At 40.2% G+C, this 19,782-nt stretch overlaps 1 protein-coding gene across 1 annotated transcript in view; it reads right to left on the reverse strand.

Moving 5' to 3' along the window:
• The window catches only part of slc2a9l2 (solute carrier family 2 member 9, like 2), a 399,659-nt gene that overhangs the window by 177,251 nt on the left and 202,626 nt on the right, over positions 1-19,782 (reverse strand). Inside the window, exon 7 of the mRNA XM_048606361.1 lies at positions 14,839-14,971. Coding sequence (XP_048462318.1) covers positions 14,839-14,971 — 133 coding nt within the window. The remainder of the gene's footprint in view (positions 1-14,838; positions 14,972-19,782) is intronic.

The following is a 19,782-nucleotide window of genomic DNA, read 5'->3' on the forward strand; positions in this document are numbered from 1 at the left end:
TTAAAGGACAATAAGGTCGTCTTTGTGTTGAACCCCAGGAGATGGGAGAGATATTAAATGAATATTTCGCATCAGTTTTTACTCTGGAGAAAGAAATGGAGTCTAGAGAATGCAGAGAAATAAACTTTGCATTTTAAAAACAGTTCACATTACAGAAGAGGACGTTTGGGAGGTCTTAGAGAATATAAAAATGGATAAATCTCCGGGACTTGATCTAATGTATCCCAGAACACTGTGGGAAATAAGAGAGGAAATTACGAGACCCTTTGCAGAAATACTGCAGCAGAAAAAGGGTCTGAAGAAGGGTCTAGGCCTGAAACGTTAGCCTTCCTGCTCCTCTGATGCTGCTTGGCCTGCTGTGTTCATCCAGCTCTTCACCTTGTTATCTTAGGGATAGTCAGCACGGTTTTGTGTGAGGAAAATTGTACCTCACAAACTTGACTGAGTTTTTTGAGGAAGTTACCAAAAAGGTTGGTGATGGTTGTTTATTTGGATTTTAGTAAAGCCTTTGACAATGTTCTACATGGTAGACTAATTAGTAAAGTTAGATCACATGGGATTCAGGGTGAGCTTGCCAATTGGATACATAATTGGCTTAATGGCAGGAGACAGAGAGTAACGGTGGAGGGTTGTTTTTCACATTGGAGACCTGTGACCAGCGGTTTTCCACAGGGCGTGGTTCTGGTCCTCTGTCGTTTGTCATTTATATAAATAATTTGGATGAGAATATAGAAGGCATGGTTGGTAGTTTGCAGATGACACCAAAACTGGTGGCATTGTAGACAGTGAAGAAGATTTTCTAAGATTACAAAAGGATCTTGATCAAATGGATCAATGGGCTGAAAAATGGCAGATGGAGTTCAATCTGGATAAATGCGAGATATTGCATTTTGGTACAACAAACAAGGGTAGGGCTGATACAGTTAATGGTAGGGCCTTGGCTACTGCTGTTGAACAGAGGGACCTAATTCTTTAAACGCACACAATTCTTTAAAGCTTGCATCACATATCAACAGGATAGTTAAAAAGGCATTCGGCACACTTGCCTTCAATGCTCAGTCCTTTGAGTGTAGGAGTTGGGATGTTATGTTGAGGTTGCTCAGGGCATTGATGATGCCTCTTCTGCAGTACTGTTTCCAGTTCTGGTTGCCCATTTATAGGAAAGATATTATCAAGCTGGAGAGGGTTCAGAAGGGATGTTACCAGGATGTTGCTGGGTATGAAAGGTTTGAGTTATAAGGAAAGGCTGGGACTTTTTTCACTTAAGTGTAGGAGGTTGAGCAGTGACCTGAAAGAAGTTTATAAAATAACAAGAGGTATAGATAGAGTTGATGGTAGTTGTCTTTTCCCTAAGATGGGGAATTTCAAGACAAGGGGGACCATTTTTAAGGTGAGAGGAGAGAGATTTAAAAAAGCCATAAGAGGCAGATTCTTTACACAGAGGGTGGTTTGCGTGTGGAATGAAAATCCTGAGGAAGTGGTGGACCCAAGTGCAATTACAACATTTAAAAGACATTTGGATGGATATATGAATAGGAAAGGTTTGGAGGGATACGGGCCAGGAGCAGGCAGGTGGGACTAGTTTAGTTTGGGATTATGTTCGGTATGGACTGGTTGGACCGTAGGGTCTGTTTCCGTGCTGTACGACTCTATGACTCTATAAGAACCTTGATTGGGAGTTAACTGTATTCCGTTACAGAGCACCACTATCGAATAATGCACACTCAGTGTGCCATTTTCCCACAAGCCCACTCCTGGTACCTTGTGGTATTTGCCACCTCTAGCAGTATGTGGCACCGGGTAAGGGTCGTTTCAGATAGTTGACTGCCACCAACCCTGTTGCCTTGGCCTATCTAGTGACTGGTGGTATGTTGCGCTACAACAACGTATCCACACAAGAAGCACTGTCATTAGATGACATGAGGTTTGTTACAATAAGTACAACTAGGATTGGTCAGCCTTGGATACTAGGTTACTAAGCAATTTTGCCATAACTTCCAAAAGCAAAAGTCTTCACTATCCTAGGTGAAAAGAATAGTGAAACTGATAAAAGCAGTAGTTTTTTTTAAAACCAAGTTCTAGCTATCCTTCCAGAGATGCTGATGGTTGAGCATGCTGTTGGAATTTTCACGTTCCTGAAGAATATCAATGCAGACGTGTTGAGATAATCATCATCTTGGAGTGTGATCTTCCCGGAGCAGAAGCTATAATAAATCATCTGCTAGTTTATGGATATGGAGATACAATGGCAAAAAAAAAACCCACTGCTGACCATGATTAGAATTTGATGAGACTGCTAAACAGAGCTTGCCAAATGAACCTAAATTTGAACAAGAAAAAGTTGCAATTAAAGAAGCCCGAAGTCAAATACTTAGACGTTGTGCTGACAGAAAATGTTCTTCACCTGGATACTGCAAAGGTGTGAGGTGTAGCAGTGATGCAGCTACCAACAGTTGGCAAATTATTGCAAATATGTTGGATTCATCAACTATTTGGCAAAATTCTTGCCCAATTAGTTTTCAGAGTGCGAACCATTACACAAACTCATGGCCAAGGACATATAGAGGTATCAGGGCTTAGAAAAAGCAGCAGCATTCTAAAATCAACAAGTGCTGATAATTTCAGTGCTGAAATATTATTATGTAAGTGAAAGACAAGCCCTGGATCAACCCTAGTGTAGCAAATACACAAATCAAGAGAGAGAGCCATTGCCTTTCTTGTGAACATTTTCCTCAGTATTTACCTGGAAGAGACAATGTATGTGTCAAGTCCAACCACAAGCTACTTCTGGGTATTTTCCTCAAGTTGCTCTTATCTGTTCCAAAGCAACTACAATGAATATTACTCCAATTACCTCGATAACATCTGGTCATGACATCCATCAAGGAAGGCAGAGGTACATTGCAAACATGCTGTCAAGAGAAGCAATCTCAATGAAGAAAATAGAGAATGCTTTAACTGACTGTTAAGATTTCAGATTCAATGTCAACATTTGTCACGTTGTACCATCATATAACAGTAGATTTCATGATCAACTGCAGTGGTTGGACATAAAGAATTTAGGTTCTAGAGCTAGCGATCATGTTTAAAAATAAGGGGTCACCATTTTAAGCCAGTGGTGAGGTCAAATTTTTTCTCAGAGGATAATCAGAATTTGGAACGCTTCTCCCCAAAAGGTAGTGAAAGCAGAGTCTTTGAATATTTTTAAGGCAGTGAAAAATTCCTGAGAAACAAAGGTTATCAAGAGTAGACGGGAACGTGGGGTAATCAGATCAGCCACGATCTTACTGAATGGTGGAGTGGGCTCAAGGGGCCAAGTGGCCTACTCCTGCTCCTAAATCATATCCTTGCACAGACATGTATAGGACAAGGGAAAGGGCAGCACAAACTGAGAGTACAAGGTGTAGAGCTGGATGAACACAGCAGGCCAAGCAGCATCAGAGGAGCAGGAAGGCTGACATTTCGAGCCTAGACCCTTCTTCAAAAACTATCTCACAAACTGAGAGTAGATACATTTTGTGTTTGACTCATGGATCTTTCCTTACACGTCACTCCAACATTGCATATTTACATAATGCCAAAAAAGGTTCATTTTCACATGTACACGGCCAATACCTAGCTCTACTTTCCACCACCTCAAGTCCTCCACTGTCCAAAATTGATCAGACTACTTCTCCAATGTCCAGTGTTGGTTGAGCAGAAATTTCGTCCAATTCAATAATTCCACGCCCATGACATCATGCTCCTCAGATGCTGAAAGCCTCAGTCAAGTCCTTGTTTCCTCACAGGTTGACAATTCCACTGCATGTGAGGCCAGCCTTCCACTGTTAACTCACTATAAACCAGCGGCCATCCAAAAACACTACCTCCAGTGTCCTCACTCACACCAAGTCCTGTGCCCCCGTCACCCCATATTCATTGACTAACACTAACTTTATTTAATCTTCTCATCCCCATTTGCAAATCCCACTCCTTTGTAATAGCTATGTATCTTTGTAACTTCCTTCAGCGCAAAGCCCTGTAGGATATATTCACTCCTTTATTCCTGGCCACTAAATCTCCGCATTTTGTTCAATTCTGGTCTCCCTGCTATAGGAAGGATGTTGTGAAACTTGAAAGGGTTTAGAAAAAATTCACAAGGATGTTGCCAATGTTAGAGGGCTTGAGCTATAGGGAGAGGCTGAATAGGCTGAGGCTATTTTTCCTGGAGCATCGGAAGCTGAGCGTGAACTTATAGAGGTTTATAAAATCATGAGGGCCATGGATAGGGTAAATAGACAAGGTCTTTTCCCTGGGGTGAGGGAGTCCAAAACTAGAGGGCATAGGTTTAAGGGGAGATGGGAAGGATTTAAAAGGGACCTGAGGGGCAACTTTTTCACACTGAGGGTGATACATGTATGGAATGAGCTGCCAGAGGAAGTGGTGGACACTGGTACAATTATAACATTTAAAAGGCATCTGGATGAATAGGAAGGGTTTAGAAGGATGCGGGCCAAATGCTGGCAAATGGGACTAGATTTATTTAGAATATCTGGTCAGCGTGGCTGAGTTGGACGGAAGGGTTTGTTTCTGTGTTGTACAACTCTATGATTCTATGACTCTATGACGTCTCTTTTCTCTTTCAAGACCCACCTTAAACCCTATCCCTTTGACCAAACTTTTGTTATCAATACTGATACCTTCTTGATCCCTTCACTGATATCTCACTGTTGTTCAGTGTCAAACTATGCTTTATTTCCATCCCATGAAACTTGTTAACACATTGAAAGGTGCTATATCAATACAAGTCATTTGTTGTAGTTATGACGTTCTAATGAACTGCGTTTAAATATGAGAACTCTTACAACAGTTGAGAGATAAATGTTATGATTTAACACTCCCTTTTAAAATTCGAATTGACAGGAACACATTATCCACAACACAGACATGGAACTACATAGCCTGCTTCACAAGCCACATATAGTTCTAATCTCTGTGCCTGAATTACAAACGTGTGCCTCTCTTGTTTGAAGTTCTGCATTCTGAAATTCTAAAAGATACTTTTTGTGCCATAGCTGCATTAAAGCCCCCAAAGGCATTTAAAAATATTTAAATGGAACAATTTCCTGACCTTCTGTGTCAGGATTCCTTAAAAGGAGAACTAGCTTTTGATACAACAGGCTGGATACTAAACTTCCTCATTGGCAGGAGTGAAGGTGGCAGGGAAACATAAAGATTAAGTGCACTGTTCCCAGCACCTATCTGCACACCCCTATTCTCTCTGTAGTGTCTGAAGGGTTAATGCTGAGGAGTGACCTACAACGTTAATGTCACATGGATTTGTAGGCAGAACAAATTCAAATCTCAAAGGAGTAAGAGCTACCCATGGGTCTTCTTCATCATCTCTGTAGTTTTATGACATGTGAGGCCAGCCTTCCATTGTCAACTCACTGTAAGCCAGCGGCCGTCCAAAACCACTACCTCCAGTGTCCGCACTCACACCAAGTCCTGTTCCCCCATTTTAGATCTCTATCACATCAGTCTAACTTACACATTGTTGCTAAAGTGCAAGAACCATATCTTGTTTAAGATAATAGCCTCTCTTTGTTAGATACCAAGTGGTTTTCCTTTACCACACCAGACTAAGAAGCCGCCCCCTACCACCATCCCCACCACCCCCCCCGCCCCACCCCAGCCCAGATCACTACCAGGAAAAAGCACGGTTACAGCAAATTTACCTGATAGCTCATATAGCAGTGAGTTGAGGTATGGATTGCTCAGACAATGCCCACTCTTGGACCCTTTGACTGGAGCCTAAGAATGACCATTCAGGAAGCTGGTCAGTTTCGCTGGATCCATGGGTCCATCAGACTTAGCCCCCACCAAGATCACTGTCCCAACTTTGATTATTCCCCGCCCATCAAACAGGATATAGAGTTAAAGAAAACAGTGGCCAGATTTGCAGCTAATACTAAAAAGGAGACATTCAAAAGAATTCTGAGGACCAAAGAAAGCTGTAAGCAGATATTGATAAAATTATGAAATTAGCAAAAGGTAGCAAATGGAATTCACATTCTGTAAACATGACATGATTTATTTTGATAAAACAGGATAAAAGTAATGATTAGACTTAATGGGGGAATACCGCATGATGAGAAAGAATAAATCAGGCTTGTGGTATTAAAGGTATAACCCAAATGACTGAAAACAGAGGCAATTATAGGATGAAGGTATTCAAAATGATGAAGAATGGGACAGATTAGACAGAACTGAATATTTACAGTGACTGAGGAGTTCAGAACAGGGGATATGAAAATAAAATGTTATGATCCAACTGATGTTACCACAGGACCACAAAATTCCATGATGAAACCTGGCTTGATATTTTGTTTTATTTGTTTAGTTCATTGACAGTAGTCATTGAAATGTATTTGAATGAGAGTGCAGATTTTCTTAAATAACAGAACAGTAGCTTATTATAACAGAGAAAGAAAAATAAACCAAGATATCTAAATGAAGAAGAGTTAGAAAAGAACTTGAAACACATAGTAAAACAAAGTATTAACCAGTTTACCAACTCTGTCTTTTATAAAAACTCAAGTCGAGAGAAATTACAATCTTCTCTCAACTCCAGGTTTTTACTTAAGTGGCTTTTTACATTTCTTTGCAATGCACCATGGAGACAGTTCAATGAGTCCTCTTCAAGTTTGCTGATATGAACTCTTCACGAATCTGAGAATTTAAAAACCGTCTCAGTTCTACCCATCTGCAGATTTCTAATCAAATTTTCTTTGTTTGAAAGTTTGATAGGCTATAACCTTCTGCCAAGCTTAACTTATTCTCTGAGCTGACCTGAACTCCTCCATAGAGAGAACCTAAGCTTGTTTCTGAACTCATGCCTAGCTATTCTAGTTTATCTGATTCCACACCAGTTCCTTCCAGTGGACTGTGGAAATAACTCATTGAGCCCATTCCAAATTTGCTAATATGAGGTTTTCATAAAGCTGAAAGCATAAATTTTCTCAGTGTTAATAACCTGAAGATGTCTAAACAAATTCTCCTGGTTTGAAATTTTCACAAACTAAACCTTTTCACTGAGACAGCTTATCCCTGAACTGCCCCAAACTCATTCTAGGAGAGAAACTAAACTTGCTTCTAATCTGAACCTTGGTATCTTCTGAACAGAACTGAAAAAAAACATGTTTCTGAAAGGAACTTCAAAAAACTTGCTCATTCCTTGATTCTTTTGAACTCTTACATATTTATAATACCTGCCGTAAACCTGATAGGATAAATAACTTTCCATCAACATGACAGCACAGTCACCTACTTTATGACAAGTACTAGATTTTATCATTGTTCATAAATGCTCTTTAACCTTGGCTTTTTTAAACAAGTAAACCTTTCACAGAAGTATCCAATATCCATCTGCTTCTAATTTAAATCGAAGTTCCAAAACAATATTAATATATGCAAATGCTACATGCTTTTAACATAGAAACATAGAAGACAGGAACAGGAGGAGACCATTCAGCCTTTTTGAGCCTGCTTTGCCAATCTTCACGATCATGGCTGATTGTCCAACTCAATAGCCTAATCCTGCTTTCTCCCCATAACCTTTGATCCCATTCACCCCACGTGCTATATCTGGTCACCTCTTGAATACATTCAATGTTTTGGCATCAACTACTTCCTGTGAATTCCACAGGCTTACCACGCTTTGGGTGAAGAAATATCTCCTCATCTCTGTCTTAAATCGTCTACCCCAAATCCTCATACTGTGAGCCCTGGTGCTGGACACACCCACCATTGGGAACATCCTCCCTGCATGTATCCTGTACAATTTTATAAGTCTCTATGAGATCCCCCCTCATTTGTCTGAACTCTAGCGAAAACAATCCCAACCTAGGCAACCTCTCCTAATATGTCAGACCCGCCGTCCCCGGGATCAGTCTGGTAAACCTTTTTGCAAATGTTTAATGATTGTTTTATGTTTCAGGTAACTATTTATATTTAAGGTGTTTTCCAGTTCACACACTTTTGCTTGGGGCATTCTGACATTTTTTTATCCAGAAAATTCTGAAATCCAGCAATGACTTAGTTCCCAAGTATTCTATGTGTTACTGTGTCTTTATTATGGATTTTTTAATACGAATAACAGACACATACACGCACAGATACACACATATTGTGAGGGACAATCCTTAATACATGGATTTTTGTTGGGAAGTTAATTGGTGCAGTGAAAGGGTGTTTACGTCTGGGCAAGAAGCTCCATTTAAATCCCACTCCAGAATATGATGGCCATACAAGGTGTATTTATAATATGGCCTAATAGATTGATTAACAGATTGCAAATCTTTCCAACATGCCTGATGGGGTAGACAGTGACAATGGGAGAGTCACTTGGTCAGTCACCCTGACAAAAGCAAGGGCAAACCACCATATGGGCCACTTCAATTGAAGCCCTTTACCCAACCCATAGAAACGGGGGCAGGAGAAAAGACAGACTGGCATGTCCTTTTAAAATTGTTGGAGGCATTGTCTGCTGAATCACTGGAAAATAGATTTTTGGTGAATTGTTTCAAGTGATTCAGCAGAGCAAGAAATATGAAAACAGAAAGAGAATTTCCAACAGAATCTTTCACAGGTGCTGATGACACCTCAAGGCATTTAGATTAAACTGCAGTCTCTCGCTTTGGAAAGTTGAGATGAAGTTAATGTCAGGGATTAGTGTGTGTAACCTCCATATGGTGTATTTCACAGTTTCTCAAGGGCAATTTTGAGAAAATTGCTGACTTTGCCATTCACATTCCCATGAGAGAGTGAACAAGGTGCTACAGGATGAAAAGAGGCATAGGTTGGTGATGAGGAACCTATACAACTCTGGATACACTCATCTTTACATCATCAACCACACTTACAGACCTTGTCACACTTAGCTGTTAATGATGAAAGACATTTTTCTGTACAGGCTTTGGGCCTTCAAGGAACTAGACAGAGTATGTTCTCTACAGCAAGGTTCCTGCAGGCAAATCCACAACATAAGCACAGGACTGTCAGAGGTTTTCAAGTTCAAAATGCTCAACTTTCCTGGGTCAACTACATTTCAAACTAGCTTAAGTGCTGGCCACACTTTTGTCAGTGCTACGTTAAGTTTCCAATATATTCACCCCAATTTGATAAGGGAAAAAATGTGTTACTGCATAATCATTTCGCAGTGATTCAAACTGACATCATTTAAATTGTCAAAATAGTCTGCGGACTTTAAGGTCAAATCTATTTTACTGTATTATGAGACAACAAACAGTTAGATGGGGAGAGAGAGAAAAGAGTCTTCTAAATCACAGTAAAGAATATCTTCAAATTACATCTTTGGATAACAGCATCTAAATGCATAATATTCTTATGAATTTTTTTTCTGCTATTCCAGCAAAGCAATAACTTGCTTAAAATTGATCAGGTGAGGTCCTAATGGAGTTGCTGAAGGGCGTTCTTCACTTAAGTGCACTGGGATTGTAAGAAAGAGATTCATATGTTGTTATTGACACATTTGTGGGTGTCATAAACTAAAATGAAAACAGGACTGAAATATTTATGAGAGATTGTTATCACACACAAAATTTCAAAAATTAACAACGCAATATACTTGGGACTCTGACATACTCAATGAGCTCTCATTTGCAATTAATTATATCTGATCACCTATGAGGGATAAATTATTCAAACTGTACTCCTGGCATGCAATTTCACTCAGTGCTAACTATTATTAGGAAGAACTTTACTAACCCATGCTCCTGACATGGAGCTTTACCCACCAGATACATGCATCAGGATAAAGACTGGTCATACTTTTACAACCCTTAAGGGCCATTTCTGAGCAAGTGAGACTCCCAAGTGAGAACTTGGGCTCACAGGATTATCCATATTGGGAATCAAGTAGTGTTGCAGGATTTTCATCTGTGTGACCAATTGACTTTCCTAAGTTAATTCCAAATACTGCAGGTAATTCCAAATATTTCTAACTCTTTTACGAGGAGAGATCAGTACATTCTCAGGAGATAGAGAAGACAGGTTCAGAAGAAAGCAGATAAGTTCAGTTTGCAATAAGAGGGAGTTTCCACAGTAATTTGAGTGATCACTAACCCAAATGTAAAAGGGTGTTGCTTAGCTCAGTTGGCTGGATAGCTTGTTTGCACTGCAGACTGATACCAAAAGCACGGGTTCAATTCCTGCACCAGCTGAGGTTACCACGAAGGGCTCTCTATCTCAAGCTCTCCCATTGCCTGAGATGTGGTGACCCTCAGGTTAAACTATCACAAAGCAGTTTCTCTATAGCGAGAGAGCTGCCAGTTGGACTACAGCCTTTAGAAAAAGAAAGCCCTGGCACACAGTCTGGCAGCTCCATAGTACCATTCATTCTGTCCTGGTGTAATCATGCACGATCTCAGTAAATGCTTTCTGAAAAATGACAATATATATCACAGATTAAATCACAAAGCAACAGTGGGGGCCAGAAGAGAATAATGAGAAAATAGCTGTTGTTCCTTGTAGAAAGCAGGAGTAGCTGCACTTGACTAAAGACTAACATCTTAAAACACTCTTGGGAGCATACATCTCACATACAGGCAATGGAAAAAGTCTCTCTTGTGTATTACAGGCAGCACACAGTAACCATGACATGACTTATAAAACAGCAAGTGATGTGGGGTAGATTCGGGGATCTTGGCAACATCAAACTATCAGGAAATGATACTAAGGAAATATTTCACCTCCCGAGTGGCAGAAAAGACTATGGATGAACATGCTGAACATTATCAAAGCTTTCAAAACTTGGTTTATTCATTTCATTGTCATGTAAATCACCAAAACTAAGCCTGTCTCTAACACCAGTGAGCTGAAAGGAATGGTCACAAAGTCACCATTTCTCAGGTCAGAAAGTTATGCCTGTATCAACACAGCCACTGCCAACACAAAAAAGAGCTTTACTGAGTCCTACACAACACATGATACTGGAAGCATATCACTCAAACCACCAATAGCACTGAAATGATAGCGCAGTTTGAGCAACCAAACTCAAAGCTCCCTGACATTTATGCAGCTCTAACTAGGCTGGCTCCATGTGTGAAAAGCACTTAAGATACAACTGCAAAGTCATAATAAGGTAGAACTAAGAGACAACATGGAAAATACGTAAACATTTGCTAAATCAATGGTTATGGACTTTTAGATGAAGGATTCCTGTATTTTTCCTTGTAAGCTGTCTCGACTTTTATTTGTCTGAAACGATGCTAAAACTATCTCAGAGATGAAAAATAGTTACTTGGCAATGAGGCAATGGACAAGCATCAGCTTTTTGTATTTTGTACAGTCGGTGGGAAGACACATTTATATCCATTCAAGCTTACACCGATGACAGTCATAGAGTCATAGTCATACAGCATGGAAACAGATTCTTCGGCCCAAACCATCCATGCCGACGAAGTTTCCTAAACTGAATTAGTCCCATTTGCCTGCTTTTGGCCCCTATCCCTCTAAACCTTTCTTATCCATGTATCTGTCCAAATGTCTTTTAAACGTTGTAATTATACACACCTCTACCACCTCCTCTGGCAGCTCATTCCATACATGTACCACCCTCTGTGTGAAAAAGTTGCCCCTCGGGTCCCTTTTAAATCTTTCCCCTCTCACCTTAAACCTATGTCCTCTAGTTTTGGACTCCCCTACACTACGGAAAAGACCTTGGCTATTCACCTGATTCATGCCCCTCATGACTTTATAAACATATATAAAGTTACCCATCAGCCTCCCATGCTTCAGGGCAAAAATTCCCTGCCTACCAGCATCTCAGAGTCATACAGCACAGAAACAGACTCTTCAGTCGAAATTGTCCATGCCGACCAGACATCCTAAAGTAATCTAGTCCTATTTTCCAGCATTTGACCCATATCCCTCCAAATCCTTCCTATTCATGTACCCATCCAGATGCCTTTTAAATGTTGTAATTGTACCAGCCTCCACCACTTCCTCTAGCAGCTCATTCCATACACATCACCACCCTCTGCGTGAAAAAGTTGTCCCTTAGGTCCCTTTCATATCTTTCCCCAAACCCTCCGGTCTCAGTAACATCCTTATAAATCTTTTTGCACCCTTTCTAGTTTAATAATATCCTTCCTGTAGAAGGGTAACCAGAATTGTACACAATACTCCAAATGTACCTTACCAATGCCTTGTACAGGCGTAACATGATGTCCCAGTTCCAGTACTCAATGATGGCACACGTGCTAAACACCTTCTTTACCACCCTGTCTACCTGTGATGACAATTTCAAGGAGCTATGTACCTGCACCCCTAGGTCTCTGTTCAACAACACTCCCCAGGGCCCTACCATTAACTGTGTAAATCCTGCTCTGGCTTATCTTACCAAAATCCAACACCTTGCATTTATCTAAATTAAACTCCATCTGTAATTCCTTGGCCCATTGGCCCAGTTGATCAAGATCCCATTGTACTCTTAGATAACGTTCTTCTCTCTCTAGTATAGCAGCAATTTTGGTGTCATCCGCAAACTTACTAACTATACTTCCTATATTCTCCTTCAAATTCTTTACATAAATGATGAGCAGCAGTGGACCCAGTACTGATCCTTGCAGCGCACCACTGGTCACAGTCTCCAGTCTGAAGAACAACCCTTTATCACCACCCTCTGACTCCTAGCATCAACCCAATTTTGTATCCAATTGGCTAATTCTCCCTGGATCCCATGTTATCCAACCTTACTAACTAGTCTACCATGTTAAACCTTGTTGAAGGCCTTGCTAAGAAGTTCATATCAACAACATCTACCATTCTGCCTTCATCTATCCTCTTGGTGACCTTACTGAAGCATAGAAGACTCTCAGCAAGCTTGCCAGGGTAGATGCTGAGAATATGTTTCCATTTGTGGGGACAGAGTTTCAAAATAAGGGGCTCACATTTGGTACTGTGATAAAAAGAAATTTCTACTCTCAGAGGTTCATTCAAATTTGGAACTTACTTCACCAGTGAGAAGTGGAAGAATGATCACAACATCTTCAAGCTTGAGTTAGACAGATTATTTTTAATCCAGCATATGTTGCCCATTCCTAATTGCCCTTGAACTGAGTGGTTTATTAGGCCATTTCAGAGGGCAGTTAAGAGTCAATCACATTATTGGGGGTCTGAAGGCACATGTAGGCCTGAGCAGTAAAGATCTCGGATTCTCTTTCCTAAAGGACATAAGTGAACAAAGTGAGTCTTGCTGACAATCATTGATAGCTTGATGGTCGCCATCACTGAGACTAGCTTTCAATTCCAGATTTCGTTTGTGAACCAAATTCAACTCCACCAGCTGCCATGCTGGGAACTGAACCCATATCTCCACAGCAGAGAATTAGTCTGGGTTTCTGAATTGCTCATCAAGCGACATTGCTGCCAGACCACCACCTCCCTTTTGATTTTCCAGGGAGACAAGAGTTATGGCGGTTGAGGGGCTGCAGGTAGGAAAGTGGATTCAAAGCCCCTTTCAGCTGTTAATAATGATGGAGTGGGTTCAAGCAGCCACATGGCCTCATGCTGTTCCTCCTTCTTACATTTTACTGTGTCTCACAGAGCATAATACTGGCTGAAAGTTGTCTCTTTTCAACCCGTTTACCTCTCATGGTCTCTGACATGATCATAAGATTGAATATCATCATCTTCCTCCTTTCCAACTTTAATAATTGAAAGACACAATCCTATTGAAAATAAAGTTGCAATAATAAGGTTATAGAGTATGCAGCAAGCCATTATAATTCTCTTGTTGAAATGTACCAGCATCAGGTTTTCCTAACCTCCACAGGTAACAGAATAACACCAAGGTTTTGTTCCAACATTATTCCTGTAGCAGTCAGTGCTTCATTGATTCTGTTTTCCACTTCTGTTTCCAGGTGTTGGAAGGTAACCATGAAATGGATTGCCATAGTCTCCTATCAGCCATCCTGATACATTGCTCAGCTTAAATAGTGCACCATCTGGAATTTCTGAAGACAAAAGGTGTCATGGCTGCCTCCTAGTCACATGCATCAAGGCATCAAGACAAGGCTGAAACATCCATCCGTATGCCCAGGTCCCTCTCCAAGGTTTCTGGCCCCAAAGGACAAAGACTCCATTTATCCCCATTTGTTTTTATATCTCTCCTGCTTTAACTCTCAATTTTTCACTCCTTAAATGTCAACTCTTCCACTTTTAGTTGATGCTTGTATAAACATGCATTCTTTTTTGTATTTCCATCACAAATTGTATAAATTTATACTTACTCATTCAATTCGGCACAAATTTAGGAAGAAATTTAGGCCATTGTATCTATTGTGTAATATTTGTTTCCATACAGATATTACATTTGCATCAAACCTTGTGTCATATTGCAGTGATACACTTAGGTATTTTATTCCATTTCAAGTCTGTCAGCCTACTCAAATTAATTCACCTCACTTTTATTCTGTGGAACATAGAGTTCTAAAATTCTGACAAATTTGTGCTCCTGTTTCCCCTTCCCCAAAATAAGAAATTGAAATCATCAATTTGAGATTCTGTGCAATGTTTTTATGTGCTAGAAGCTAATATAATAATCAAGACTCCGTACATTGTGTCCCTGATATCTGTCAACCCATGGAAAGTACCTTTGTAAGTTAAACGTATTGTATATAATTGGTCAGATATGTCATGATGAATCATTAAGATGTACCAGAAAGTTTTTTTTCTCTACTAAATTGACAGTTGACAGTTGACAAGGGCATATCATGGCTCTTCATATCAGATTTTTGTAAACACACTTCTCAGAATCAAATGTGCTGGATTTACCTTTCTTGGCTTGAGAAACATCATTCTTTTCAAACAGCAAGTACCGAGGGCTTTCTGGAAGGAAGGGTAGAACAGCAAGCTGGATAACAGCTGGAACTGCATTTAGCCCAAACATTAATGGCCAACTGGACTCCTTGAAAAGATAGAAAATATAACTGGCAATACACTCCAAAGAACATTAAATAGTAATAATAAAAATTGAAAATACGAGAAATACACAGCAGATCTGGTAACTTTCACCAAGAAAGGGTTAACAGGTTGAACTTTGACTTGATTTATTATTGTCACATATACTGGGAAACAGTGAAAAGTATTATTTTGCATGCTAACAAGACAAATCATACTTTATGTAACTACATCAGGCTAACAGAATGCAAAATATTGTGTCACAGCTACAGAGAAGGTGCAGAGAGAGATCAACTCTAATATATAGAGGTCCATTCATAAGGCTGAGAACAGTGGGGAAGAAGCTGTTCTTGAATCTGTTGGTACGTGTTTTCAAATTTTTGTATCTTTTGCCTGTTGGAAGAGGGTAGAAGAGAGTATAACCAGGGTGAGAGGGGTCTTTGATTGCCAAGCCCCAATCCCATCATCACAAGGAAACACAGGTTGGGGGAACACAGACAACACAACGCCAGGAGTTGAGGGCATTTTTGAGAAGGTGATCGATTTGGTGGTCCCCTCCAAGATCCTTGTCCAATTAAGGACAAAGGGCAGTTTTGCAAGGCAGCTAGATTAATAAGAGATTCTCCACCAGTGAAAGATCAGCAGTCCCAAAGTCAGCTAATGAAGCTGCTGAAGTTGATAGGAAAATATCAGGAGGAAAAAAGAATCAAAATAATAAATACAACATTAACTCTTAGGACTAGAATATAAAGGGAGACAATTTTGTTACAGCTGAACAATGTCCTGTTTAGATCATGACTAGACGTTTGGGCACTGTATCTAAGAAAGTCCTTCCCTTGGAAGGAGCACAGTGCAGACTGACCAGATTGTTACCAGGGTTCCTATAGAAGTGAACCCCCAACCAGGGACAAAAACTCAGGAGCAGCAGAATTCGGGCATGTGTTATTCAAGCAGAATTCACGGATCGTGCAGGAGAGGCCAGAAACCAGCCCCATGTCTGGCCTCGACGTGAGGACTCAATTATTCTCTTAATCTTTGGCTCAGAGCAGAAGCGAGGTCAATGACACTCTGATTTTCCCAGTGGGATACATATTATATACATTTTGTGTTACAATAACCACATACAACGTGGTCACTGTTCTTTCCCCCTTATCCTATACATCCAATCCTGTGAAAAATCTAATCAATGATGGACACCTCTATGGACAGCCCTAGGTTCCTCATAATCTCATGATGTTTACCCGACAATGTAATCGCTAGCAACAAAAACAAAATTGCTGGAAAAGCTCAGCAGGTCTGGCAGCATCTGTGAAGGAGAAAACAGAGTTAACGTTTCGGGTCCGGTGACCCTTCCTCAGAACTCAGTTCTTTTGGTTTTTAATGTAATCACTAGGCCTTGGGATCTTACAATGCATCCCATTAATTCACATTCCAAAGTTAATGGCTATAAACTTGCTTATCTCTAAAAACTGCTCGAACTCTGTTATTCATTGTATTCATTGCTATCACTAATAGATTCCATTACTCATATTTCCCACTGTCCGTATTTACAAGGGAAACAAAGGAAGTTAGTATTTACCAACTGCTATAAAATTCATAGTATTAGTTCTACTATAAAGTTAGTTATAAGCAAAATTTTATGCTCACCCCTACTGTTAGCAGTCTTTAGCTAATGAGTTGTGAGCAATTTGTTTCTCACTGTATGTACCAGGCAATCCTATCTTTATCCTCATTTGTCTCAGACCACATCCCACTGTCTGCTAGTCTTCTGTGCCTTTAGTTCATGTCTTCCCTTTAATGAGAAGGGTGCTGCTTTACTATCTGAGACTGGTTAACTTTCATATTTTCATTTGAATCTTTATCTCTAATGCTTTTCATGATTTTGTATTTTATATATATATGTGTATCTAAAAATATTAAAATCTGTCTCTGTATTATCTAAAGAATATTAAACCAGAACCTACACTTAATCTTGTGAATAGTTTCAAGAAAAAACTAATTGCTGTGAAATGTCTTTATCTGTTGTTTTCACAGCTGCACTATGACCCATGCTGATCACATTCTCTTCTGGGATGAGATATACTGTCTCTATCGTGACTAACTCTTCACCTAATGAAACAACATCTTTCTCATTGATAAGAGGGAACTCAATCACTCTCAAAGCTTGATGAACTTGTTTGATCCCATAGATTTTTATGAGCCGTAATCCCATTAATTCATCAGTGTTTCTTATTGTGGGATCTTAATTTTCTCTTTCGTGTTTATTACAAGTTCCAAACTGTCTGTTCTTAGACATTTCTTATCAAACTGTCTCTGACTTTTTGCAGCTGCTGTTTGTTCAAAATTCCATCACTTTGAGATAACCCCTTCTCAAAGGTACCGTTGTATTTCACTTAAATGCTGGAGCAAGCTTTTAATTCTGTTCAACTACAGTCAAGCATTTTCTGCATGACTAGAGGGACAGCTTAGCTGTCAGCCATTTTGCGTCTCTCAGTTAGGGAATTATATAAACTACTCCACCGAATACAGTGGCTTAGGATTGTCTTAATTGAAATGAATTCACAAAGGTAAACAGAGAGAAACTTGTGTTGTGGGTCATATATATGACCAGGGAACATAACTTTGAAAATCAGAGCCATTTAGGAAAGAAATTTAGAAGGATCTCATCATGGTAAGGGTCGAGGTCCTGTTGCCCACAAACAGCAGTAGATATTTGATCATTTATCATTTTGAGTGTGAGATTGATAGATTTTTAGTGTTAAAGGACATAAAGTTAAAGTTGATGGAGTGAGGGACAGTTCAACAGCAATCTCACTGACAGCTGGAAAAGATTCGAAGGGCTGAATGGCTACTCATATTGTTATAAATACATTTATGGACCACTTACTTTTCCAATGGTCCACAAATATTTGCAATCATAATACAACCACATGAGAAGACCATCACATCCCATCCTTCACGCACACACACATGCTGTCAACATCAATAAAAATGATATAAGGCTCAGCTGGCCTTGTTTTTCCTGGTCCCCAAGCAAGAAAAAAATTAACAAGCACATTTTGTAAAGGCAAAGCTATTGGAATGAAATTAAAATAAAGTACAATACATTAATCACCAGCTTGCACCCTTCAGTGCTGCTATTTCCAGATTTGGCAGGGTCAATGGAAGGGGACCTAATATCCACAGAGCCAGTGGCTGTTTGAGCAATTATAGACACAAACTCCCTCCCAGCCTGTTGCATGGAGCTGGAAAGATCATTGATCAGGACTTGGCTTCGTTCCTGTCCCGATAACAAAGAGGGCATATCATCAGCTCCTGGCACGAGTCAACCTTTTTCTTAAAATCAGCTTCCCCAAGAAGGAAAATTCATTAAACTTACAAAATGACACATACTGGTTGACTCGATTTGTGTACTTCAAATCGGAGCTCCAGCATGACCAGTTTGTTCATTTCCAAGCATTACTGTTTTCTGTTTTAACTTTTTTTTTCCCTTCTAGGACATCTTCTACAGGATTTCTGACCAAACACCCCACCCAGTGTGGCTCACATATGGCTATCTGGGCAGCTCACTCAGTGGGTACGGTGGGTCTCCACAAGCCTTGGAAAGAAGTGCCCAGTCTCTAGCTTCACCCTGTGGCTGCTCCCTCTCAGCTTCCACCTAATTGCTGGTGCAAATGACCTTCTGCTCCTCGCAATGTTGACAGGAAAATCCTAAAATCAGTAGGACTTAGCACAACCAGATCCCGATCATTTTCCAGCAAGATCTCTTGATCTCCTGCTGGAGTCACAGTGGGAGTCAGGTGGAACATCTTTGGGATTTCAAGCTCTGTATATTGTATTGATGTGGGCCCTGATGTGTCACAATGTTCGAACAGGTTGTTTGATTCAGTTTAAGTACCGGTGGATATTCATTTCCTTTCCAAGGACCATTTCAAAGTACTTCTGGTATCAGCATTCTGTTCTTTCTGAGAATGTGTCAGGGAGAAGTGCTTTTTCATCGTGAAGCTCAGGTGCACTATCTATTTGGTAACAAGAAATATTTCTCATTTATTCATTCAAAGAGTGAGATATTGAACATTTCAGCACATTTACAGTCATTACAGCAGACAGGTAATAAGGAAAGACAAACTCATTGCTGCTGACATTCCTCAAATCCAACAACTCAATTGTCGCATATTTGCGATTGCAAACAAATTCATGCTGCGAGGAACAAAGTAATTGAGCTCCAGGTTACAGAATAAGATTGCTTATTCAAGTTCTATATTTTCACTTGTTATTGTAATAATTTTACATTTATATCATATCAGTTCATGATTATTTGTTGGTGATGCAAGATATGACTTATGAGTTACTACGAGCATGGACATTTTACCTTATTGCAGTGACAGTGCACTGGAGTTTACAGTTACCTCTGGGTGGGTCTTGGACTTAGGGAGCTGCAGGGACACCTAATATATAAGAGGTACTCATCTCGTCCCACCCACCCTGACTTGGCCCCATCATGTGGTCAGTGGACAAGCTCCAAAATCAGCAGCCTGGAACTGCTGGCTATTCAAATTAAATGTGCAATTGATATTGTGAACTAGCCAATTCACCTGAATCTTGGATAACAAGGTGTAGAGCTGGATGAACACAGCAGCGCAAGCAGCATCAGAGGAGCAGGAAGGCTGACATTTCGGGCCTAGACCCTTCTTCAGAAATTGGGGAGAGGAAGGGGGTTCTGAAATAAATAGGGAGAGAGGGGGAGGTGGCTAGAAGATGGATAGAGGAGAAGATAGGTGGAGAGGAGACAGACAGGTCAAAGAGGCGGGGATGGAG

Source organism: Rhincodon typus, chromosome 1 (genome assembly GCF_021869965.1).
Source record: "Rhincodon typus isolate 14 chromosome 1, sRhiTyp1.1, whole genome shotgun sequence".
Taxonomy (NCBI): domain Eukaryota; kingdom Metazoa; phylum Chordata; class Chondrichthyes; order Orectolobiformes; family Rhincodontidae; genus Rhincodon; species Rhincodon typus.